Source organism: Triticum aestivum, chromosome 5A (assembly GCF_018294505.1).
Source record: "Triticum aestivum cultivar Chinese Spring chromosome 5A, IWGSC CS RefSeq v2.1, whole genome shotgun sequence".
Lineage (NCBI taxonomy): Eukaryota > Viridiplantae > Streptophyta > Magnoliopsida > Poales > Poaceae > Triticum > Triticum aestivum.
The window spans coordinates 61,572,198-61,598,988 of NC_057806.1; the positions used below are offsets into that span (position 1 = coordinate 61,572,198).

The following is a 26,791-nucleotide window of genomic DNA, read 5'->3' on the forward strand; positions in this document are numbered from 1 at the left end:
CCTCTGGTGCTTCCTTCGCCCAATATTTTTTATATATTCTAAAAATGACTCTCGTGGAGTTTCAAGACTTTTGGAGTTGTGCAGAATAGGTGTCTAATATTTGCTCCTTTTCCAGCCCAGAATTCCAGCTGCCGGCATTCGCCCTGTTCGTGTAAACCTTGTAAAATAAGAAAGAATAGGCATACGTATTGTGACATGATGTGTAATAACAGCCCATAATGCAATAAATATCGATATAAAAGCATGATGCAAAATGGACGTATCAGCAGGCACATAACTCTGCTTCTAGAGCATCGTGCCATGAGTAAGCTTCCTGCATGGAGAAAAAATAATGGCACCTGCTTCATTCCTGAGGATCATGCCTGCACTCGCTGATCCATCCACGCCATGTGAAGCACAATTTAACTTAACCCACCCCGTCGCTTTAGAAACCACCTAGAGCAGCATCCACTAATGGACTACTGTTGTTCCTGGCAGCTGGATCAAACATGATTATCGTCTTCCCTTTGCATGAATCAGCCTTCGGGTTCAATTTAAGGCCAATTATCGAGTCCAAGTAGCTCTGGAGGAACCGAGCCGAGATATCAAGTGGCGGAGCAGGTTTATTATGCACCACTTCATTTCGAACGAACCATATCATCCACAATGTTATCAGAAGCATACATCTTGCAATACGATCCAGTGGCTCCAGAGCCTAGAGTAGCCATTCTTTCCTTGTCTTCTTAACCAACCGCATACCCGGCAAGTTCCATATAGTGGCCATCTTTACATAGAGATGTTGGCCGCCTAGACATACCAGCAAAGGATGATAGTTGTCCTCAACTTTCCTTGCACATAAAGGGCACTCACCAGAAATATCAAGCCCTATTCTATTCTTCTTCTGCCAAGTAGGCAGGAAGTTTGTTGCCAATCACCAAGCAAAGATTCTCATTGTCGGGGGATATCACATGACTAAATGTAATTCCAACAGGAACGACCGCCTGATGGATTGGTACGTGATGAAACTTCAGCACCCCTGTGGGCTTCCTCAAATGCCAAAACGTACACACTTTTTTTTACAGAAAATTGCCCTAGTTTTCGTGGACTCCAAGCCAACACATCCTCTGATCCTGGTGTCGCACGATCTTCATGATTTCAGACACATCGGCCATTGCAAAGTGCTTTATCAATAGTGCATCTCCAGCAACTGTAAAAACTCCCCAAGTAAATAGCTAAAATAACTTTTACGTTGGTGAGTTTTCTCTTAATCTTTGCCTACATCGATTTAATGCACCTCGAAATCTGAACATGCGATGGGGAGCAATAAAACTGGGGTGTGGCTAGATGACATCCGCCTGATTTTATTTTTGTGGTCAGTTGATTTGGTTTAGGTCGTTGAATGAAAAATGGACGGCCGGATCACCTTCTTCAGTGTCCAAACCCTCATCTTCTTCCTTCGAACTGTCGCGCCGCCGCCGGCCTAGCCGCCTACTTCCACCGCCCACGGCAGGTGGAGCTCCCTCGCATCCTCGCTGCACCGACCTCTCCCCAACCACGGCCCACCATCGTGTCGCCACCCTCAGGCCATCCCTCAAGCCCCGGCGCAAATGAAGATTTTTGCCGGCGAAGTTGCACCACCATCATTCTTCCGCCCCCACCCCCACCCTAAGATAGATGGTGGGGTAGCCCTCCAGCGAGCTCCTTCCTTCTCCTTCCTTCCCTCGGCCTACCTCCGGCGATGTTCAAAATCGACTGACCAAAAATTGGAAGTAAGTCGACTGACATCTAGCTATTGTGATAAAATTGAGGACTTACAAAACAAAATACAAATAAAAATTGAGATAAGCCCTATAAACCGGGAGGTACTTGTAGTATTAGTCTATGTTGTTACCATCATATGTATTGGGTAGTAAAATATGTGTGGTATCATGCAAGCCTTTATTTATTTAAATATAGACTTATTTTGTCTTGGAGTGCGTTATTTTACCACAAACATCAGTTGTAAAGTGGAAACGATGATGTCTGTTCGGTGCCTATTCGGCAGTGGTCCATTGACCATATGTGGCGGAGTGCTCACATGGCAGTATAGGGAATCATATTGATAGAGGCCCAACTCCCCTTCCATTTAGGGAAGATGGGATGTTTATTGGACCAATAATTTATTGAAGAAGGGGAACCGTTGAAGCAGTTTTTTTGCTCAACTCCCTAATACCAAGAAATTGTTGGGGAAAGGGGAGCATCTACAACCATACCCCCACTTTATCCCTCTAAGTTCAGGCAAATAACCCGAATAGTGTCCGGACAGAAGAAAGAAAGAAAAAGTAATTCAGGTGGATCCCTACAAATTGCCCTCGTATGGTCAGGTTGTGAACCCTCATATTCAGCCCATATATGAAGAGGATGGGCGTCCAAGTGTGTCCGGGCAGTCTATCACATTGGATTTGGCCCACACATACCACTTCCTCTCTATTTATTCTTTGTCTTGATAGAAGAGCCATATGCAGTATTCCTATTGGGCATGAAGTGGACGGCACATGGGCTTGGCATGTAGAAGGAAACGGTCTGCATATAAAGCGTTGATTTTAATTCAACGGAGTTCAAATATGGTGGCTGGATCTGAAGGAGAAATCAAAAAACACTAGAAGAAACTTTGGAGTTGTTAAAATATGCGTTGAATATTATGTGTATGGGTTGTGCTATGTTGGACATGCAATTAGCGAAGGGTTAGATGTTTGAGTCAGACACGTGTAACCCGGGCCTATTATATAAAGGCACCGTGTAGTAGTCAAATAGACTAGACATAAGTTGTAGGATAAAATAGAGATCATGAGAGGGACGACTCGGACACCCGTGGCAGGTGTCGGTGCTAAAACCGACAGATCTCGGGTAGGCGGTCCCTGTTGGGGAACGTAGCAGAATTTTAAAATTTTCTATGCATCACCAAGATCAATCTATGGAGTCATGTAGCAACGAGGGTGAGGGGAGTGCATCTACATACCCTTGTAGATCGCGCGCGGAAGCGTTCAAGAGAACGGGGTTGATGGAGTCATACTCGTCGTGATCCAAATCACCGATGACCTAGCGCCGAACGGACGGCACCTCCGCGTTCAACACACATACGGTTGGGAAGACGTCTCCTCCAACTTGATCCAACAAGGGGGAAGGAGAGGTTGATGAAGATCCAGCAGCACGACGGCGTGGTGGTGGAAGGAACGGTGATCTCGGCAGGGCTTCGCCAAGCACAGGGAGAGGGAGGAGTGTCACGGGAGGGAGAGGGAGAGGCCAGGGGCTAGAGTGAGGCTGCACTTCCTCTCCCCCACTATATATAGGGTCCCTAGGGGGGCGCCGGCCCTAGGAGATCCAATCTCCAAGGGGGGGCGGCGGCCAAGGGGGTGGCTTGCCCCCCAAGCCAAGTGGGGCGCCACCCACCCCTAGGGTTTCCAACCCTAGGCACAGGGGAAGGCCCAAGGGGGGCGCACCAGCACACTAGGGGCTGGTTCCCCTCCCACTTCAGCCCATGGGGCCCTCCGGGATAGGTGGTCCCACCCGGTGGACCCCCGGGACCCTTCCGGTGGTCCCGGTACAATACCGATTACCCCCGAAACTTTCCCGATGGCCGAAACTTGACTTCCTATATATAAATCTTCACCTCTGGACCATTCCGGAACTCGTGACGTCTAGGATCTCATCCGGCACTCCGAACAACTTTTGGGTTACCGTATACTAATATCTCAACAACCCTAGCGTCACCGAACCTTAAGTGTGTAGACCCTACGGGTTCGGGAAACACGCAGACATGACCGAGACGACTCTCCGGTCAATAACCAACAGCAGGATCTGGATACCCATGTTGGCTCCCACATGCTCCTCGATGATCTCATCGGATGAACCACGATGTCGAGGATTCAATCAATCTGTATACAATTCCCTTTGTCAATCGATACGTTACTTGCCCGAGACTCGATCGTCGGTATCCCAATACCTCGTTCAATCTCGTTACCGGCAAGTCACTTTACTCGTGTCGTAATGCATGATCCCGTGATCAACCACTTGGTCACATTGAGCTCATTATGATGATGCATTACCGAGTGGGCCCAGAGATACCTCTCCGTCATATGGAGTGACAAATCCCAGTCTCGATTCGTGCCAACCCAACAGACACTTTCGGAGATACCTGTAGTGTACCTTTATAGTCACCCAGTTACGTTGTGACGTTTGGCACACCCAAAGCACTCCTACGGTATCCGGGAGTTGCACAATCTCATGGTCTAAGGAAATGATACTTGACATTTTCAAAAGCTATGGCAAACGAACTACACGATCTTTGAGCTATGCTTAGGATTGGGTCTTGTCCATCACATCATTCTCCTAATGATGTGATCCTGTTATCAATGACATCCAATGTCCATAGTCAGGAAACCATGACTATCTTTTGATCAACGAGCTAGTCAACTAGAGGCTCACTAGGGACGTGTTGTGGTCTATGTATTCACACATGTATTAAGATTTCCGGATAACACAATTATAGCATGAACAATAGACAATTATCATGAACAAAGAAATATAATAATAACTATTTTATTATTGCCTCTAGGGCATATTTCCAACAGTCTCCCACTTGCACTAGTGTCAATAGTCTAGTTACATTGTGATGAATCGAACACCCATGCAGTTCTGGTGTTGATCATGTTTTGCTCTAGGGAGAGGTTTAGTCAATGGATCTGCCACATTCAGGTCCGTATGTACTTTACAAATATCTATGTCTCCATTTTGAACACTTTCACGAATGGAGTTGAAGCGACGCTTGATATGCCTGGTCTTCCTGTGAAACCTGGGCTCCTTGGCAAGGGCAATAGCTCCAGTGTTGTCACAGAAGAGAGTCATCGGGCCCGATGCATTGGGTATGACTCCTAGGTCAGTAATGAACTCATTCACCCAGATTGCCTCTTGTGCTGCCTTCGAGGCTGCCATGTACTCCGCTTCACATGTAGATCCCGCCACAAGCTTTGCTTGCAACTGCACCAGCTTACTGCCCCACCATTCAAAATATACACGTATCCGGTTTGTGACTTAGAGTCATCCAGATCTGTGTCGAAGCTAGCATCGACGTAACCCTTTACGACGAGCTCTTCGTCACCTCCATAAACGAGAAACATATCCTTAGTCCTCTTCAGGTACTTCAGGATATTCTTGACCGCTGTCCAGTGTTCCATGCCGGGATTACTTTGGTACCTTCCTACCAAACTTATGGCAAGGTTTACATCAGGTCTGGTACACAGCATAGCATACATGATAGACCCTATGGCCGAGGCATAGGGGACGACACTCATCTTTTCTCTATCTTCTGCCGTGGTCGGGCATTGAGCCGTGCTCAATCTCGTACCTTGCAATATAGGCAAGAACCCCTTCTTTCACTGATCCATTTTGAACTTCTTCAATATCTTGTCAAGGTACGTACTCTGTGAAAGACCAATGAGGCGTTTCGATCTATCTCTATAGATCTTGATGCCTAATATATAAGCAGCTTCTCCAAGATCCTTCATTGAAAAACACTTGTTCAAGTAGGCTTTTATGCTTTCCAAGAATTCTATATCATTTCCCATCAACAGTGTGTCATCGACATACAATATGAGAAATGCTACAGAGCTCCCACTCACTTTCTTGTAAATGCAGGCTTCTCCATAAGTCTGCGTAAACCCAAATGCTTTGATCATCTCATCAAAACGAATGTTCCAACTCCGAGATGCTTGCACCAGCCCATAAATCGAGCGTTGGAGCTTGCACACCTTGTCAGCATTCTTAGGATCGACAAAACCTTCCGGCTACATCATATACAATTCTTCCTTAAGGAAACCATTAAGGAATGCCATTTTGACGTCCATTTGCCATATCTCATAATCATAGAATGCGGCAATTGCTAACATGATTCGGACGGACTTCAGCTTCGCTATGGGTGAAAAAGTCTCATCGTAGTCAACCCCTTGAACTTGTCGATAACCCTTAGCGACAAGCCGAGCTTTATAGATGGTTACATTACCATCCGCGTCTGTCTTCTTCTTAAAGATCCATTTATTTTCTATGGCTCGCCGATCATCGGGCAAGTCAGTCAAAGTCCATACTTCGTTTTCATACATGGATCCTATCTCAGATTTCATGGCTTCCAGCCATTTGTCGGAATCTGGGCCCGCCATCGCTTCTTCATAGTTCAAAGGTTCACCGTTGTCTAACAACATGATTTCCAAGACAGGGTTGTCGTACCACTCTGGTGCGGAATGTGTCCTCGTGGACCTACGAAGTTCAGTAGCAACTTGATCTGAAGTTTCATGATCATCATCATTAACTTCCTCTCTAGTCGGTGCAGGCACCTCAGGAACATTTTTTTGAGCTGCGCCACTTACCAGTTAAAGAGGTAATACTTCATCAAGTTCTACTTTCCTCCCACTTATTCCTTTCGAGAGAAACTCTTTCTCTAGAAAGGACCCATTCTTGGCAACAAAGATCTTGCCTTCGGATCTGAGGTAGAAGGTATACCCAATAGTTTCTTTAGGGTATCCTATGAAGACGCATTTTTCCGATTTGGGTTCGAGCTTTTCAGGTTGAAGTTTATTGACATAAGCATCGCATCCCCAAACTTTTAGAAACGACAGCTTAGGTTTCTTCCCAAACCATAATTCATACGGTGTCGTCTCAACGGATTTCGATGGAGCCCTATTTAAAGTGAATGCGGCAGTCTCTAAAGCATAGCCCCAAAATGACAGCGGTAGATTGGTAAGAGACATCATAGATCGCACCATATCCAATAGAGTGCGATTATGACGTTCGGACACACCATTATGCTGAGGTGTTCCAGGCGGCGTGAGTTGTGAAACTATTCCACATTTTTTTAAGTGTGTGCCAAATTCGTGACTCAAATATTCTCCCCCATGATCTGATCGCAAGAACTTGATTTTCCTGTCACGTTGATTCTCAACCTTACTCTGAAATTCCTTGAACTTTTCAAAGGTCTCAGACTTGTGTTTCATTAAGTAGACATACCCATATCTACTCAAGTCATCAGTGAGGGTGAGAACATAACGATAGCCACCGCGAGCCTTAACACTCATTGGACCGCACACATCAGTATGTATGATTTCCAATAAGTTGGTTGCTCGCTCCATTGTTCCTGAGAACAGAGTCTTGGTCATTTTACCCATGAGGCATGGTTCGCACGTGTCAAATGATTCGTAATCAAGAGACTCCAAAAGTCCATCTGCATGGAGCTTCTTCATGCGTTTGACACCTATGTGACCAAGGCGGCAGTGCCACAAGTATGTGGGACTATCATTATCAACCTTACATCTTTTGGTATTCACACTATGAATATGTGTAACATTACGCTCGAGATTCATTAAGAATAAACCATTCACCAACGGAGCATGACCATAAAACATATCTCTCATATAAATAGAACAACCATTATTCTCGGATTTAAATGAGTAGCCATCTTGAATTAAACGAGATCCTGATACAATGTTCATGCTCAAAGCTGGCACTAAATAACAATTATTGAGGTTTAAAACTAATCCCGTAGGTAAATGTATAGGTAGCGTGCCGACGGCGATCACATCGACCTTGGAACCATTCCCACGCGCATCGTCACCTCGTCCTTCGCTAGTCTCCGCTTATTCCGCAGCTCCTGCTTTGAGTTACAAATGTGAGCAACCGCACCGGTATCAAATACCCAGGAGCTACTACGAGTACTGGTAAGGTACACATCAATTACATGTATATCACATATACCTTTAGTGTTGCCGGCCTTCTTGTCCGCTAAGTATTTGGGGCAGTTTCGCTTCCAGTGACCACTTCCCTTGCAATAAAAACACCCAGTCTCAGGATTGGGTCCATTCTTTGGCTTCTTCCCGACAGCTTGCTTACCGAGCGCGGCAACCCCCTTGCCGTCCTTCTTGAAGTTCTTCTTACCCTTGCCTTTCTTGAACTTAGTGGTTTTATTCACCATCAACACTTGATGTTCCTTTTTTATTTCCACCTCCGCTGATTTCAGCATTGAATATACCTCAGGAATGGTCTTTTCCATCCCCTGCATATTGGAGTTCATCACAAAGCTCTTGTAGCTCGGTGGAAGCGACTGAAGGATTCTGTCAATCACCGCGTCATCTGGGAGATTAACTCCCAGCTGAGTCAAGCGGTTATGCAACTCAGACATTTTGAGTATGTGCTCACTGACAGAACTATTTTCCTCCACCTTACAACTGAAGAACTTGTCGGAGACTTCATATCTCTCGACCCGGGCATGAGCTTGGAAAACCATTTTCAGCTCTTCGAACATCTCATATGCCCCGTGTCTCTCAAAACGCTTTTGGAGCCCCGGTTCTAAGCTGTAAAGCATGCAGCACTGAACGAGGGAGTAATCATCAGCACGTGACTGCCAAGCATTCACAACGTCTTGGTTCTCTGGGATGGGTGCGTCACCTAGTGGTGCTTCTAGGACATAATCTTTCTTGGCAGCTATGAGGATGATCCTCAGGTTCCGGACCCAGTCCGTATAGTTGCTGCCATCATCTTTCAGCTTGGTTTTCTCTAGGAACGCATTGAAGTTGAGGGCAACATTAGCGTGGGCCATTTGATCTACAAGACATAGTGTAAAGATTTTAGACTAAGTTCATGATAGTTAAGTTCATCTAATCAAATTATTCAATGAACTCCCACTCAGATAGACATCCCTCTAGTCATCTAAGTGAAACATGATCCGAGTCAACTAGGCCGTGTCCGATCATCACGTGAGACGGACTAGTCAACATAGGTGAACATCTTCATGTTGATCGTATCTTCTATACGACTCATGCTCGACCTTTCGGTCTTCTATGTTCCGAGGCCATGTCTGTACATGCTAGGCTCGTCAAGTCAACCTAAGTGTATTGCGTGTGTAAGTCTGGCTTACACCCGTTGTATTCGAACGTTAGAATCTATCACACCCGATCATCACGTGGTGCTTCGAAACAACGAACCTTCGCAACGGTGCACAGTTAGGGGGAACACTTTCTTGAAATTATTACGAGGGATCATCTTATTTAAGCTACCGTCGTTCTAAGCAAATAAGATGTAAACCATGATAAACATCACATGCAATCAAATAGTGACATGATATGGCCAGTATCATTTGCTCCTTTTGATCTCCACCTTCGGGGCTCCATGATCATCGTTGTCACCGGCATGACACCATGATCTCCATCATCATGATCTCCATCATCATGTCTTCTTGAAGTTGTCTCGTCATCTATTACTTCTACTACTATGGCTAACGCTTAAGCAATAAAGTAAAATAATTACATGACGTTTATGTTGACACGCAGGTCATAAATAAATAAAGACAACTCATATGGCTCCTGCCGGTTGTCATACTCATCGACATGCAAGTCGTGATTCCTATTACAATAACATGATCAATCTCATACATCACATATATCATTCATCACATCCTTTTGGCCATATCACATCACACGGCACATGCTACAAAAACAAATTAGACGTCCTTTAGTTGTTGTTGCAAGTTTTTACGTGGCTGCTATAGGTTTCTAGCAAGAACGTTTCTTACCTACGCCAAAACCACAACGTGATATGCCAATTTCTATTTACCCTTCATAAGGACCCTTTTCATCGAATCCGATCCGACTAAAGTGGGAGAGACAGACACCCGCCAACCACCTTATGCAACTAGTGCATGTCAATCGGTGGAACCAGTCTCACGTAAGCGTACATGTAAGGTCGGTCTGGGCCGCTTTATCCCACGATGCCGCCGAATCAAGATAAGACTAGTAACGGCAAGCAAGACAATATCGAGGCCCACAACTGCTTTGTGTTCTACTCGTGCGTAGAAACTACGCATAGACCTAGCTCATGATGCCACTGTTGGGGAACGTAGCAGAATTTTAAAATTTTCTACGCATCACCAAGATCAATCTATGGAGTCATCTTGCAACGAGGGTGAGGGGAGTGCATCTACATACCCTTGTAGATCGCGCGCGGAAGTGTTCAAGAGAACGGGGTTGATGGAGTCGTACTCGTCGTGATCCAAATCATCGATGACCTAGTGCCGAACGGACGGCACCTCCGCGTTCAACACACGTACGGTTGGGAAGACGTCTCCTCCAACTTGATCCAGCAAGGGGGAAGAAGAGGTTGATGAAGATCCAGCAGCACGACGGCGTGGTGGTGGAAGCAACGGTGATCTCGGTAGGGCTTCGCCAAGCACAGGGAGAGGAAGGAGTGTCACGGGAGGGAGAGGGAGAGGCTAGGGGCTAGGGTGCGGCTGCCCTTACTCTCCCCCACTATATATAGGGTCCCTAGGGGGGGGCGCCGGCCCTAGGAGATCCAATCTCCAAGGGGGGGCGGCGGCCAAGGGGATGGCTTGCCCCCCAAGCCAAGTGGAGCGCCACCCACCCCTAGGGTTTCCAACCCTAGGCGCAGGGGGAGGCCCAAGGGGGGCGCACCAGCCCACTAGGGGCTGGTTCCCCTCCCACTTCAGCCCATGGGGCCCTCCGGGATAGGTGGCCCCACCCGGTGGACCCCCGGGACCCTTCCGGTGGTCCCGGTACAATACCGATTACCCCCGAAACTTTCCCGATGGCCGAAACTTGACTTCCTATATATAAATCTTCACCTCCGGACCATTCCGGAACTCCTCGTGACGTCCAGGATCTCATCCGGGACTCCGAACAACTTTCGGGTTACCGTATACTAATATCTCAACAACCCTAGCGTCACCGAACCTTAAGTGTGTAGACCCTACGGGTTCGGGAGACACGCAGACATGACCGAGACGACTCTCTGGTCAATAACCAACAGCGGGATCTGGATACCCATGTTGGCTCCCACATGCTCCTCGATGATCTCATCGGATGAACCACAATGTCGAGGATTCAATCAATCCGTATACAATTCCCTTTGTCAATCGGTATGTTACTTGCCCAAGACTCGATCGTCGGTATCCCAATACCTCGTTCAATCTCGTTACCGGCAAGTCACTTTACTCGTGCCGTAATGCATGATACCGTGATCAACCACTTGGTCACATTGAGCTCATTATGATGATGCATTACCGAGTGGGCCCAGAGATACCTCTCCGTCATACGGAGTGACAAATCACAGTCTCGATTCGTGCCAACCCAACAGACACTTTCGGAGATACCTGTAGTGTACCTTTATAGTCACCCAGTTACGTTGTGACGTTTGGCACACCCAAAGCACTTCTACGGTATCCGGGAGTTGCACAATCTCATGGTCTAAGGAAATGATACTTGACATTCGGAAAAGCTATAGCAAACGAACTACACGATCTTTGAGTTATGCTTAGGATTGGGTCTTGTCCATCACATCATTCTCCTAATGATGTGATCCCGTTATCAATGACATCCAATGTCCATAGTCAGGAAACCATGACTATCTTTTGATCAACGAGCTAGTCAACTAGAGGCTCACTAGGGACGTGTTGTGGTCTATGTATTCACATATGTATTACGATTTCCGGATAACACAATTATAGCATGAACAATAGACAATTATCATGAATAAAGAAATATAATAATAACCATTTTATTATTGCCTCTAGGGCATATTTCCAACAGTCCCAAGCTTGGTGATATGAGCTAGATGGTAACAAGAGAAGTAGGGACACGATGTTTTACCTAGGTTCGAGCCCTCTTGATGAGGTAAAATCATACATCCTGCTTCTTATATATTGATTGCGATGGGGTACAGAATACAACATGATCTACCTCGAGGTCATATGAAAATGTTCTAATCTCTAAAACTTGCGATCATGCCTCTATAGACTAAACCCTATGGCATATATAGATGCCCGGGGTATTTAGGGTTTACAAATGGTTGGTTGCGATCTTGGGATAAGCATGTCGATCCTTTAGATACAATCGTGAAGTGTACACCAAGTCTTCGGAGATCTTCATTTGGATGACGGTGAAGGCATCAACCTAGTCAGGACCCATTCAACCATTTGTGGGTCCTCGGCTCGGCCCATGGTTGATGGGTCGTCATGATTTGCACCCCCTAATCCGGGGTACCGTCAGCAGGGATGGCGGGCCTACCATGGCACGACACTCGAAGCACTGTCTGGTGGCCTTGCAGGGCTTATCGTCGATCTGCATCATGTGACTAGTACATGAGGAGGTGCATCCGTAATCATGCCACGAAAATGTAGCCATGTTGGTGAACCTCGTTAACAAACCTCGGTGTCGTGCTCTTACTTGTCCTCAATGGTTCGACGATGGCCTCAGATTATTGTAACAGGAGTCTTGACGCTACACCAAGGTAAAACACACCAAGGTAAAAACCTTCTGGTGGAGAGTCATTAATGTTTTTGTTCCATGCAAAGACAGTGCTGAGAGATCGACATATTGATAATATAGGTTTCTATGAAGGTTGAGGAATTCAATCATTCATGCACTATTTGAATGCTCTCGGGCTCGCATATTCTGGCAGGAGACTAAGATGAAATCAGGGGTTAAGGGCATCTCCAACGTTGAGGAGTAAACCGGACAACACATCCGTCTTCGGACAGGGGAACCAGTCCGCAGACACGGATGTGGGAGTCGGCCTTCGAAAGCTAGTCGCATACATTTTAAATCGGGTTTCAACTAACCGGACGAATTGCATCAAGCACATTGGATTCATCAAAGTTTGGATAGAAAATAGCACAAATCATTCAAAATAGCGTGCAAATATGTCTAGCACAATAGTAATTCTAATTCAACCGGATGTTCAACAAGTTTTTCATGGATAGATCAAATTCAACGATGCTAACTCCAGTCCGGCACATGCTATCCTACACATACTGTCCCTTGAGCTTCGTCCAACAATACATGTGCGTGGAGCAACAATGAGTGACTGAATAAATCAATCAACATGTAGAGCAAGAAGAAGCAAAACCTACGATCTTCATGGTTGCCGCATGCAATGTCCACATTGCCTCCGTGCGATCAATCGCGCCACAATACTTTGTTGCACAGTTCTGGATCGTGTAACATCAAACTTTACATTGCATTCATAGATGATGTGCATGTTGTAGGGCGCAAAGTGCTTTCGCACATGAAACGAATCATGCACGCGCTCCAAAAGAGCCCCCTTCTGCTCCTGCGTACAAAGTCCGCAGATATGGCCAACCACGCATCGCACCACAACTAATCCTCCATGGTTGAGTACCCCGTCATCCTTCTTACTCTAAAAAACAACATGAAGTTTGAAAACTTGTAGGGCGTGGTGTCCAGCATGGACATCGTTGACCGGGAAGGGGGGAGGGTACCTGGTTGCGGATAGGCCCGGGGTGGACGATGTCATAGTGCAAGGCGAGCGGGCACTTGGGGTGGTGGCTGCAGACATCCAACAATGCCTGGGTGGCGGTACAACGGGGACCCGAAGAGGGATTTGAGTGGGCCGGGGTGTCAGGAGTCCTACATGGCAACGGTCTAGACTCTCGCGAAGCTCCTCCCCCCAAGTTTGCTTCCAATTTGCAGAAAAAAAACACATCCGAATCAGTTGGCAAACCGATACATAACTGTGTTGGATGACAAAACATGTCTAAAACACAGTCCTGACGATCGGCGAGATGCCTTAAGATACCAGAACTACATTCAGTTTCATGGGTTGGGGATTTTATCGAAGGAGTGGAGAGAATATCATGTGATACCATCTCTTATGCTCCCATGATATCAATTTCAAAAAGTGAAATTTAAATGCTTCAAAAAATTCAAAAACAATTTGTGGATGTTCACAACACATGTGTCTACAATCCTTGAAAAATTCAAAGTACACACAGAATAATAGTGTCAATAAAGTTAAAATCATGAACAGTTTAGATAGTTAAACTATGGGGGAGAAGCATCTTTGCTCTCGAACTAGCAATGTTTCCGCTTGAGGGCATCTTTGCGCTAGCTCCCTTGCGGAAACAATTCAGCAAGATTGTAATTCTATTCACTCAAAGTTTCCAAACAAAAGCCATAATTGTCAAATGCACACCCCCAGGTTGGTTCCATTGCCGTCAAAGCCCTTGTTGAAGGGCATGGCAATCTAGAGGTCTTGATTGCTTACCAACAACCGTTTCTTCTCCTTACCATATGGGTGATGGACCATTAGGTAGAGTATTGAGTATGAAAGAGCCCATAGATTACTGATCAAGTTTACAGCACCAAAAGGTAACTAAACAGCACATCAGAGAACAGCTGTGCTCCACAGTTTACACCACCAAAAGTTTGGAAATCCTAATAATGGTCTCACGTGCTCAACAGATTAACAGGCCGAACAACAAAACCGAATTCGTCACTACATCCTAGTGTTTCATATCCAGCTAGTACCCGTAGTTCGGAGGGTAGTGTGCCCCATAGCCTCCTCCATTGTGAGGGGTAGGACCTGCGCCGCCTGGAGGGGTTGCATACGACAGTCCTCCATACGGCGGGTATGAGTTGTAGCCCGAGTCAACTGGTTGAGAGGGAGGAGCGGGACCTGGTGGAGGAACTTGGGGAGAAGCTTCGGCCATGAAATTCTGCAACAAGAGGATGGTGATCAAATTTAATAGAAGACGGAAGAACTGCAAAGCGCAAATGACAAGCTATACAATGTATGATATGATTTTATGGCAACAATGACATTATTGTAGCTTCTGAAATTGTAATTTGAACCTTGGAAAATAAGCATCCAGCCATCTAAACACTCTGATAGAATAATCAAGGAGCCATCATAAGAGTTTTTCCTCTTCAAGTTGTGCAACATCTTCCATGTACTCCCTCCGTCCCACAATATAAGACGTTTTTGCAAGCTATGTTAGCTTGCAAAAACATCTTATATTATGAGACGGAGGAAGTACATCTGAAGTACTCCCTCCATTCCACAATGTAGTGCACCCGCGCTTCCCAAGATCTAAGTTTGACCATACATTTAACCAACGAGACCGACTGCGGCGGGAGCAAAAATTATATCACTGAATTTGTTGCTCCCGTCGCAGTGGTCTAGTTAGTTAAATGTATGGTCAAACTTAGATCTCAGGAAGCACGGGCGCACTACATTGTGGAATGGAGGGAGTAGTACTTTGTAATATATATAATGACAATACTGAGGCTAGGAAATAGGATCCTCACCAACATGCAATTTTAGCCAAAATGCAGATGATGAATGCATGTGAAATTGATGCATTCTAAGAGGACAAATGAAAATACCTTGATCAGCTGCTGAGCAGTTTGAACTTGTGAGGCACTTCCTGCGATCTCGACCGTCATCTCCCCAGGAACACCTTCTTGAATACTTATTGTCGCACCACTATGCTTGCGGATATAGCTAATATTGGCACCAGCAGACCCAATCACAGCATCAGCGTAGGAAAGAGGAACTTGCATTTTTTGGGAAATCTGTCAATAAACCAAACAAATTTTTGGAAAAGGCAGTGTAAGCAATAAATTTACAGGCATAAAAGAAGACAGCATGTTCATAATGGTCAAATTTAAAGCAACTAACTTGAGAAGACCCATGCGATAGGTGTTGATTCCCTGAGGTAGGAGCAGCAGTTGGATTTGCATCACGTCCATATGAAGAAATTCCATAGTGCGGTTGCTTCTCCACATGGTGCACATCAGGAGGAGGATAATAGTTGTCTTGTGGCCGTGGCGGCATAAAATGTGGATTCCCACCATAACCTGGGCCACTGGGAGGAATGTTTGGTGGATGACTCCAGGGCGGAGGAGGACCCCATTGCTGAGGAGCAGGCATAGGTTGCTCTCTGGGCGCACTGTGCACTTTCATCTGTCAAGAAGGACAAGGTTTATTGGATACTTCTTTCAAGCAAACAATTCGCTGCATAATAGAAATCACTTACCTGCATTTCGAATAAAGGGAGAACACTACGGTCAACAAGAAATTTTCTCAAATGGTTTGCAATCAGTTCCACTGCTTTGTGAACATCATGAGGTTCACCTTGTATCTCGACAACTCTGTCATCATTTAATGCTACAGGTGGCACATTCTCTGAAGGAAAAAAATTAGTAAATGGGCGTCATGTGTGAGTACATGCAAAACTAAGCCTAATGAAAGTTCAGTACAGTTGATTAGCAATGATTTAGCAAACCAAGGAAAAAAGTACAGAAACAAGCTGCAACAATCACCCCATCAAGCCAGGGGGTGGCACATGCTTAGTACATTCTAGCATAACAACAACAACAACAACAACAACAAGAACAAAGCCTTTTAGACCCAAACAAGTTGGGGTAGGCTAGAGGTGAAACCCATAAGATCTCACGACTAACTCATGATTCTGGCACATGGATAGCAAGCTTCCACGCACCCCTGTCCATGGCTAGTTCTTTGGTGATACTCCAGTCCTTCAGAACTCTATTGCATGCATCATAAAACTCAGATTCTGACATCTACCAGCCAGCAGAATTGAATTCTTAAAGGGCAGGCTTTTGTCATGCGTGTGCATGAATTCCATATCTTTAAAATTCCATATCTACCAGCCAGCGGAATTGAATTCTTACGCGCAAGGAGCAAGTAAAGAATCAATACACAAGGAAAATGGTTGATCATACAAAGTATGATAATCATAAATCATAAGCACCACCAGCATATGGTACACTGTACGCGCACAATCAGTCGCGAAAAGCTAGGAAATAATTTGGAAGTACACATGGTTCCCACAACGGGTGCCTATGTCCTGATCCATAAAGAAAAGGATAACAATGCAAAACATGAGTCATATCATCTTATCAGTTCAGTGACACAAACTGCATATGGCATGCGAGTAAACCACAAAAGAAAAATCACAGATCTATCCTTGGCTAGCTGAAGACAAGCAAGGAGCTACGAAACTTGGTATCAAGAGCAGAAGAGGTCTTATATCATACTATACTACAACAATATGGTGAAGCATTGCCATGCTGAGACAACAATATAGGGGAAATATGAATCTTACCAAGAATGCGGAGGGCACACTTTGAAGCATCCTGTATTGATTTAATGGTTGCTCCTTGCTTGCCAATCAGGCTGCCAGCTTGGGAAGCTGGCACAAGTAGCCGTGTTGGCCCTGCAGGACCAGCACCTCGCTGAGCCTGGTCGGTTTCACTGTCTAAACCATCTGTTATTCTATTATGTACTCTGAGCAGACCATCAATGGCTGGCGGAACGAGTGCATCTGGCTCATCCTTTGCTGAAATCATTACCTTTAAACAGGAAAACAGTGTCTAGATGTCAGCAAGGAGGCACACAAACATGTTGCACAAGGATGGATAATACAGGAAAGCAATAATTAGTAGCAATATGCACGAGCATTGAGGAGACACAATATGGCATTGCAAGGATAAGCATATATTTCCATCCTACATTAGTTGGATGATGAAATGACCACAATACTTACACTACACCTACTACTACCCCAAGGCCAAAATAATCAAAATGCTGCATGTTGCTAAACAAACTAAAGGGCATACACATTTGGACACCTCCCGCATCTGATTCAGCCTAGGCAAGAACAGCTTATGTTCAGCCGTGCAGATTGTAGAATATCAATCCTTCCCTATTTTAGCACAATTTATCCAAGATGTGTTAATTGGGGAATGTTTGGTTCATTCCTACGCTGTACTGTGGAATGCAATAGTGTTTACTCTTTCTGGTAACATTTATATTACATCTCTCAAAGAATAAAAAAAATGTGAAATAAAACTGCCAATTAAAGTAATTAGACTGCCAAACTATGTGTTCCCATTGTGATTGCATAACTTCAAAGTTGTAAATAAGATCATGACATCTGATGCTGAAGTGGTTATGCACAGCACTATGGAGCAATATATATATTATAAGCCCAGAAATTTCCCACCCAACTCGATATACTTGCTCATCATTTAAGTAATAATATTATTATTTTGGACTGTGAATGCTGCTTCAGTTAGTACGAATTCCTAAAATATTAAATACTAAAGAAAGCGTTATAAATGGCATTTTTACTTGCTGTTGACGGGTATGCACTTGTATATTTTGACTTTGAAGATAGTCATTTTCTGAAAGAACCATCTAGGATTTAATGAAATTGTTAGGATTAAGCTTTTTCATACTATTTTAGCCCTGTAAATTTTGCCAACTGATTTCCTTTTGGCCAAAAAATCAACCGGGTCATGGAATTACCAGCCAATATGTGGAGCTTCTTGACAGGGATCTTCATCCAATACTCAAAAGACTTAAAATCGTATTTGCAGCAGATGAGCACAAAACTGAATCTGGTAACCATGACTGTTCGTCTATTTTGGATACAAAATGGGATATGACTTGAGGCCTTAGACTGCAGTGAGAACCTGCAAAGATTAGTTTCTTACTGTTATCGTCACCATTAAGTTTTCGACTTAATGTCACTCTATGGATAGTTTGCTTGTTTTGGGTTTTACAGGTTCCATACTTGTGCAGAAACTTCTATGAATCGTAGCATAAATATCAATGTCTTGTGTTGTCCTGTTATAATTGTTTTTTATTTGCATTACAAATATCAATATTTACAATTATAACTAACCAGCTCTTTTTGTAGCAAGAACATCCAAAATTATCCACACGGTTCATGAATAAATTTGGAAGCTTGCTAGGACTTTGACAATTATACATAATGTTCTTAAGTTGGCCGATAGCAGTACTCCTACCATATGATCAATCATTTTATTCTAGAAAAGGTATTTCAGAGTGCAACAATTACTTTATATCCATGTAAAAATCCAAAATTATCAATAGCTGCTTCCGGACTAAACTAACTCTTTGTTAGGACTTCACTTAACTAGTCAAACCAATATCAAAACATTCGCTTGCTCCTTGCTGGTTGCTGTAACAAAGGCATACAGCCATTCCATATAAACAGGTGGTTCATATAGCATTGTTTTTTATGAACAGTACAAAATGTAAAAAAGTATTTTTTATAATATCTTTGATGATCCAATCTTCCAAATTCTAAACCTTCAGTCTGATTTAGCAGTGATAGTGATCATAATTAAATGGAGCACTATTAAGCCCCAGATTCACGAGTCTTCACTATTTTTGAAACATTCAGAAGCACCTGAAACAGATTGCCTCTTCAAAACTCAAGGACAGTAAGCATCCCTAATTGAGCAATTGGTTCCTTATAAGAGCAAAATCAATCTGCAACTACAAATGTACATTAATACAGCATTGTACAGCATACAAATTGAGAACCAGTTGATCTATTCATATCTATGATTTTTTAAGTGCGAGACTTACTAAGGCCTTCCGTTGCCAATTACTATAGGCATCTACAAGTAAACTATAGCACATCAAGACAACATATACAGAAACCTTCTGAACTTCTGATAACCCGGTAAATAAGAATGTGAGAAGGCACATCAACACAGAATATAATTGTAAGGTGCTGTACAGTCCTATAGCTACAATATAGTTGTAAGGCTTGCTAGTTCATCGATCCTTCAAGACAGCCACAAAAACAGATCATCATTATGCAACGAACCAATATACCTCTGCATCGTTCTATTAAAGCAACACTATAGAAAAAAAAAGAACACTGATATGGGCAACAAATCAACCTTGGCTTCCACATGTACTCAGGATGCCTAGAAGGGAGACCTAAAACACTACTGAAAACTGTGATAATAACAATCAAAGATGGTACAAGAGAATGAAGAACTCACAGCTCTTTCTGGAACACCTGGTGGGCCATCAAGAATCTTTATGCGGGCTTTGGATTCATCACACATTCTTTTGATAAACTCCCCTTTGCGGCCAATGAGAGCACCCACCTTTTGGGCAGAAACCAGTACACGGAACACACTTTCTCCAGGCCACCCAGGCCATTTCGTGTCCTCCGTCTCCACATTGGCCAGTTGCTCTGCCTCAGCTGGCTCTTCAAGTGAACGGATAGCCTGGTCCTCGCTATTCTGATCCCCCATATCGTCATCTTTCACAGTCACCTGCGCTTCATCGCTCGGGTTACCAGATTCTTCGTTGTTTGTGCCTTTGGGTTCCTCATCAGATGTATTTTCTGCTTCTTCCTTGATCTGCTCTGCCACATCACTCTCAGGATTGGCTTGCTCCTCAATGCTAGCATCGGCTTGCTCACCGCAGGTAGGATTAGGGATCTCGCTCATCTCATGCTCCGTAACAGCAGGAGCCTCAGCAGGCCCATCCATATTCTCTGCAACACACAACCAAAAACCACTGTCAACCACAGCCAAGTAGCATAAACTCTCTGCACATACTCTAGATGCGCTAACCACATCATCACCTAAACCTTGCACGGACCAAAGCATGCACGGCGAAACCACTAAAAAACCCAACCAGATGTTGCTCTAGACCTCACTAAGCACACAGGCCGCGGATCCGCGCGCAAACCCTAAGCGTCGGTCGCCAAGGAGAGACGTGGAGGGCGCACGGCCTCCGAACCCTAAATCCGGAGCACTGGAGCGCGCGCGCGCGCCACCATGCCCCGAACCGCGCGTCCGCGTCCAGAGTAAGCTACCACAAGCGCGCGCGTGCAAGGCTACAGCCGCCAGCCAGCTAATCACCTACGCTCAACCGCGCGAGCAAAGCTCCAGGGTTACGGGTGGCAGAGCGCGAGCGATAGGGAGAGGGAGAGAGTGCAGAGCGTGAACCTTGTACGGACGTGGAGGCAGCCCTCGCCGGAGAGGAAGCACGGCCGCCGCCGCCGCCGGAGAGGTGGGGGCGAGGGTTTTGACGGGAGCGAAAGAGCACGGGGGAGGGGGAGGGGAAGGGTGAGGATTTGGGTCGAGAGCGGGTTGTGTGCTCGTGCGCTTGCCGTTTTCGACATAGCTATATACTGGCTGCGGCGGCCCTGCAGGCCGGGCCCAAACGAGTCTCTGGGCCTTGGCTCTTCGCGTTCCTCTCATGGGCCGGGCCGGGTGGGCAGCGGGCCCCACCGAGCCAGTAGTGCCCGAGTTGTTTAGCTCGTTCGTTTGTTTCGTGGTGGACTCATGTCGTCTTCCTCGCCACCACACCACACCACTGCAGTGCCGTCGCGTCATCTCCCACCTCCCCCATCGGGCCAGCGGAAGCAGCAGCTGCGTTCGGAACCAACCATGCTCCCCTGCCTCCTCTCCCTCCTGCTCCTCGCCGGCGCCGCGGCGGGGGTACAGGGCCACGACGACGCGGCGGCGAGGCGGACGATGGAGGAGTTCGCCGGCTTCCCTGCCTCCAACGACGGCGAGGGCGGCCGCGCCTCCCCCTTGCGCGTAGACTCCGACAGCCTCCAGCGCCAGGTACACGGCGCCGTTGGATGCTCCTCATCCTCCCCCCTTGCGCTGATTTCCCGTCCGTCGCGCCGGCCGGCCAGGCGGCCGGTGACCGCGGACGTGGCGCGCGCAGTATTAGCGAACTGTGATCCGCGCGCGCTCCCCTTCTAATTGGTGCCGATGATATGTTGGGGTTGGCAATGTGGTGGTGATGGTTTCTCTTCCGCTTTGGTTGCGCAGATTGATGAACTGGCCTCGTTCTCCGACTCGCCGGCGCCGTCGGTGACGCGTGTTTTGTACAGCGACAGGGATGTGCAAGCTCGAAGGTGAGGATACCGCAGGCAGTTAAAATTTCCCGTGCCCCTGACTCGTGAGGGTTAGCTATGTTCCCTGGTCACGAGAGTTGGTAGCGAGTAGTTGCAATTAAAATAGCTTCGTTCGCCTTTACTCTGATTGCCTCCAGTTTTCTTGGAGTCAAATTGGCTTGTTATTCATTTCAAACTCGACAGAAATTTATTTCATTGACATATATAATTAATTGATCACTCTGGATTATTATGCTCTGAATTTACGTTGCTTCTGGTTTCACATACTGACCGTCAAATTTTGAATGGTTCTGTGCAAAGTTTTTGAAAAAACGCTAGGCATTAATTGTGAGTTTTTGCCACTGCCTTGTGCTTTTCTGACCAAAGCGCACGCTTAAGTGCAATTATGCGCACATTAAGCACAATTAACCGCTAGGCTTTTTGCTTTCGCCTATAACCTGGCGTGCCTTTTGTAACTATGGTTGTGTGTACAGTATACATGCTGTTGGCCCGTGACAGCGTGCATTTCTGCCTAGCAGCTACCCTATGCTGATCATTGATCTCTTCTCTTAATGCATATATAGGTATATTAAAGGGATAATGAAACAGCTTGGCCTCTCTGTTCGAGAAGATGCCGTTGGCAACATATTTGGCCGCTGGTGAGTTGGTACTTCATACCTCTGGGATTCTGTTGTTTGTTTATGTATCTGAATTTGAAAGTTGTTAGCAATGGACAATTGCAAACGATTCTTTCGCCAATCAGCTTTGAATTTATATGATTTGTATGGTTGGACCGTTGGAGTAATAGCTTTACCATGGAGCTCTTTTTTTTTGCTCGAGTAGCCGAAGTGATAATTTATTGGCATGATAGGAATGACCGCATCTGATAATGTGCCAATTATGAAACTAATTTTATTACTGTTCTTGTTCCCAGTTTGGATTTACTTGATGTGCTCAAACTCTCGGCATTGGACTTGATATGTACAAAAGGAACATATTTCTGCTGGCTAATTGTGTTTCACATTGTAACAGTGTGTTTGTTTCTACAGGGTGGGTTCTGAGGCAGAACTAGGAGCAGTTGCAACTGGTTCTCATGTTGATGCCATTCCATTTTCAGGCAAATATGATGGGGTCGTTGGTGTTCTGGGTGCTCTTGAGGCAATCAGTGTGCTACAACGGTACGAATTCTGTCTACTCATTTTTTTCATCATTTTTTGAACATAAATTTCATTTTCCCTTTTTTTGGATTGATATTAGGCCATTGTACATGTTATTTACCTTTCTATTATTCAAAGTGTCAGATGGTTAAATTGCACTTGAGACCACATAAGGCTATACAAATATTAGATTTAGTTATACTTTCGTATTGAAGAAAACCTGGCATTTTTTTTCAATGTTGTCACACCCTCGGAGACATGACTCCAGGCTAATATAAAATGTGAACTCCATTGTGATTTTCATCTTCAGAAAAACCTTACTTGCTTGGCCTGCATGTGTCATACAGGTCTGGTTTCCAGCCAAAAAGATCCTTGGAGGTTATTATGTTTACATCAGAGGAGCCTACACGATTTGGAATTAGCTGCTTGGGAAGGTTCACCCTCATTTACATGTTACATGGTTATTATGTTTACATGTTATTCTAAGAAATGATATCAATTCTGCTTGAGCTAATTGTCGCTTGGTCTTAGTTTGTCGGTTCTCATATGTGCACTCTTTGAAAATGTGCAGCCGCTTAATGGCAGGGAGCAAAGAACTAGTTCAATCACTAAAAAGGACAGTTGACAACCACAATGTATCATTTGTTGATGCTGCTGACTCTGCTGGCTACAAGATACACCCAGACGATCTACATAATGTGTTTTTGAACCAAGATGCATATTTTGCTTTTATAGAATTGCACATTGAACAGGGCCCCATTTTGGAAAAAGAAGGTCGGATTTGTTTTAGTTGTATCAGTATGTATGTGGTTCAAAACATCTCTTACTCATGTCTGTTCTTATGAACAGGCATCCCAATTGGCATTGTAACTGCCATTGCTGCTCCTGCAAGTATTAAGGTGGAATTTGAAGGGAATGGGGGTCATGCTGGAGCAGTGCTAATGCCCGCAAGGTTAGCATCCATTGTTTGGTGTTACAGTTGAAGGGTCTCCACATATATGTATGGTAAAGAGCCGAAGCAGTGTTTTGCAGAAATGATGTTGGATTGGCGGCAGCTGAGCTGGCATTAGCAGTTGAGAAACATGTTTTGGAATCAGGATCGATAGATACAGTTGGAACAGTTGGTATGTTTGATAAATTGGCTTTTATTTTCTAAGTCATGTGTAGTAGTACTAGCTCATGCATGTGGTACCGACTTATGTGTTCCTCTACAAAATGATTTGCAGTTGCACAAAGCATGTTTTGAATCCGGTGAAAGGATGCTTAGCCTGCATTTCCAAAATTATATTCATTTTAAGCCCTCTATGGATTGTAGGATTCCAATCCGTATGATTTTTTCCTATGGATTGCCTTTGGATCAAAGGAATGGTGCTAGCGAATTCCTATGGATTTGATCCTATGCCTCAATTCCATAAGAATTTGAACATCCACCCGAACCTCATTTTAATATTTAATCATGTAGGGTCAACTCAATTTTCATGGGTTTCATCCAAATGACTATTCAGCAGTCCTCTGTGTTGTGCAATCATCTGTTTTGTACCAGCAAACGTATCAAATTTCTGTGGTTTTCCTATTCCTATGTTTCCTATATCTGTATTGAACCTTCCTTTGATCATTTCTTAGTTCAACTGTTAAAATAAATGCACATCTGATGAAATGCATCAAATGCAGATTATGTATCCATATATTTAGCTAAGCCATGAGACTTAACAACTTGAAAACATGAAAAGTATTTTGATGTTCTTTTTGAGTCAAAATAATTTGATGCTTAAATAAAAGGAATAGTGAGCATGGTTTGTAGTTATCTGTTGTAGACTAGGTGCTCAGTTATATATTCGAATGTTTTTTTCATTGTGAAAGTATGCTTATGCAGCTACTGGTCAACCAACATCTTAAGAAGATGGTCAAGGAAGGCTTGCCCACATTATATTTTTCTAACATATTATTTTCATATAGGTATTCTGCAGCTACATCCCGGAGCTATCAATAGCATCCCAAGTAAATCACACCTAGAAATTGGTAGGAGCCTGTAACTTCAGCTACAACTATTGTTTTTCCTAAGGGGAAATGGTTTTTTTTTCAACCAGTAAATCCAAAATATCATATGTACAGATGTAAGAGATGTTGATGAGAAAAGAAGGAATGATGTCATTGAGAAGGTTCACAAATCTGCCATTGACATATCAAAGATCCGTGGAGTAGAACTATCGGAATTCAAGATCATCAACCAGGATCCGCCTGCTCTGTCTGACAAATCAGTCATAAACGCAATGGAATTTGCTGCAAAACAGCTGAGCCTAGAATACAAATTGATGATAAGCAGAGCTTATCACGATTCACTCTTCATGGCCAGGTGAAGTACCAGGCCCCAACAGAGATTTTCTCATTTAGCAATATTTGCAATGTGCTGCTTTACTTCATTTCTAGTATCATTTTAGCGCATTCATTGTGAGTTCTCTCGAGTAACACATACACCTGTCTTTGCTCTGCAGAATATCACCAATGGGTATGATCTTCATTCCCTGTTACAAAGGTTTGTACTCCGCTCCTCCATAACGCTATCATATCTTTTGTCAAAATGAAGATGCTGCAATGTCTGAGATGATATAAAAATCCGATACCAGTTCGGAAGTATATGCCATATGTTTTTTATAGTATAGATCCTGGTGGATATTGAAAAGTCAGGGTATTGCTTCTGTGTTTGGTGGAGACTTAAGTGATGTGACGTTCAAGTTTATAATGCACGAAGTAAAACTAACGAATGACTACAACATAAATGGCTGCTGAGTTCATCCTTCTTTTTCTGAACGGTGCCTAACATATCTTTCTGGCTGCAGGATACAGCCACAAGCCCGAAGAGTATGCATCGCCCGAGGACATGGCAAATGGGGTCCAGATGCTAGCCTTAACAATGGCCAAACTATCGCTGGAGTGAGCATGGCTTGGAGAGAAATCAAGAGGGACTAGAATGGTCTAATTTGTGATGTGATAACGTGTGGCGTTGATTATGCACGTGAAACCACTTAAGTTAAAATCATGGTCTCATTCTGAAACCATTTTCTAGCCGTTCTCTAGAGATTTTATCCGGAGGAAAGGGCCTCTTTGATTGGCATGACTCGAAAAACACAGTAATAAGAAAACATAATAATTCCATCCCCTTGTTGAATCATACGGGAATGGAAAATGCGTGAAGGTGTAATAGAAGGTCTCTGGTTGCAACATGGTCTGAACTTCACTAAAGGATTAATTGCTTGTCACGGGAACACGCTAAATCCAGGGACCCCTTTGGCTAAAATCATTTTCATATGAAATTTGAAGGACTGGAATTCATTAGTAATATTTTTTCTCGGTTTGTTGTTTGGTTTGTAGGATTGACTTCTACAGATTTTGTTTTTTTCTCTCTAATAAAAGAATATTCCTGTGCATTATATTTCATAGAAATTTCACTATTGACATAGACCTTTTGTTTTCTCCTATGATGCAATCATTGCTGTCCTTATGATGTAATCAAACATATTTTGATGCAAATTATATCAGGTAGGAACCAAGTAGACGTGGCTCCTGCGGGTTTCTTTTTTCCCGTCCTAGCGTTTTAGGATTTCTATATGGAGTTCTCTCTGAAACTGCATATGAAGTAGTCCTTCAAAACTTCCTATGGTACTCTTTCCCGCAAAAAGAAAAAAACTTCCTATGATACTCAATCTTATACATACATAATCAAAAAGATCTACATGGAGTATGGAATATTCTCAAGAGCTAGGATCCTCTAAAATTTACATGAAGCTTCTATGTTTGAGATTTTTTTTTAACCGGCAAGGAGACGAAATAGTTAAGTGCATCATCGCTTGGCAGCTGCCGTGACAGATACTCGCGTTCTTTAGAGTTTGGCTGACCATAGGTGTGCCAAGTAAAATAACAGGACTCCCCCCCACACACAGAAAAAGTAAGAAAACAGGACTGCAGGAGTATACGATGTCGACCCCCATGAAGCCGTCGTTGCTTCGCCCGTTGCGTGTAGGGGATTGATTATGTTTCTGTGCCTCTCGTAGAAGTACTCTTCACGCTACTTCTATACATAGTAGTGCCTATATAATGCACCAAGTAACGA

The 26,791-nt window shown here is 44.4% G+C and overlaps 2 protein-coding genes across 2 annotated transcripts; one reads left to right on the forward strand and one right to left on the reverse strand.

The window, feature by feature from the left end:
* Positions 1-14,129: 14,129 nt before the first annotated feature.
* On the reverse strand, positions 14,130-20,772 carry LOC123102322 (flowering locus K homology domain). The gene is made up of 7 exons (XM_044523628.1): positions 20,625-20,772; positions 19,665-20,167; positions 16,943-17,189; positions 15,851-15,999; positions 15,493-15,777; positions 15,198-15,386; positions 14,130-14,527 (listed from the first exon to the last, which is right to left on the reverse strand). The coding sequence occupies exons 2-7, from the start codon at positions 20,160-20,162 to the stop codon at positions 14,333-14,335; spliced, it is 1,563 nt and encodes a 520-aa protein (XP_044379563.1). The 5' UTR covers positions 20,163-20,167; positions 20,625-20,772; the 3' UTR covers positions 14,130-14,332.
* Positions 20,773-20,942: 170 nt separating this feature from the next.
* LOC123102323 (ureidoglycolate hydrolase) lies at positions 20,943-25,839 on the forward strand. Its single transcript, XM_044523629.1, has 12 exons — positions 20,943-21,248; positions 21,462-21,547; positions 22,111-22,185; positions 22,576-22,704; positions 23,031-23,117; positions 23,255-23,457; positions 23,533-23,635; positions 23,716-23,807; positions 24,640-24,702; positions 24,796-25,036; positions 25,176-25,216; positions 25,521-25,839. Exons 1-12 carry the CDS (start codon positions 20,964-20,966, stop codon positions 25,616-25,618), a joined length of 1,503 nt encoding a protein of 500 aa, XP_044379564.1. The 5' UTR covers positions 20,943-20,963; the 3' UTR covers positions 25,619-25,839.
* Positions 25,840-26,791: the final 952 nt, after the last annotated feature.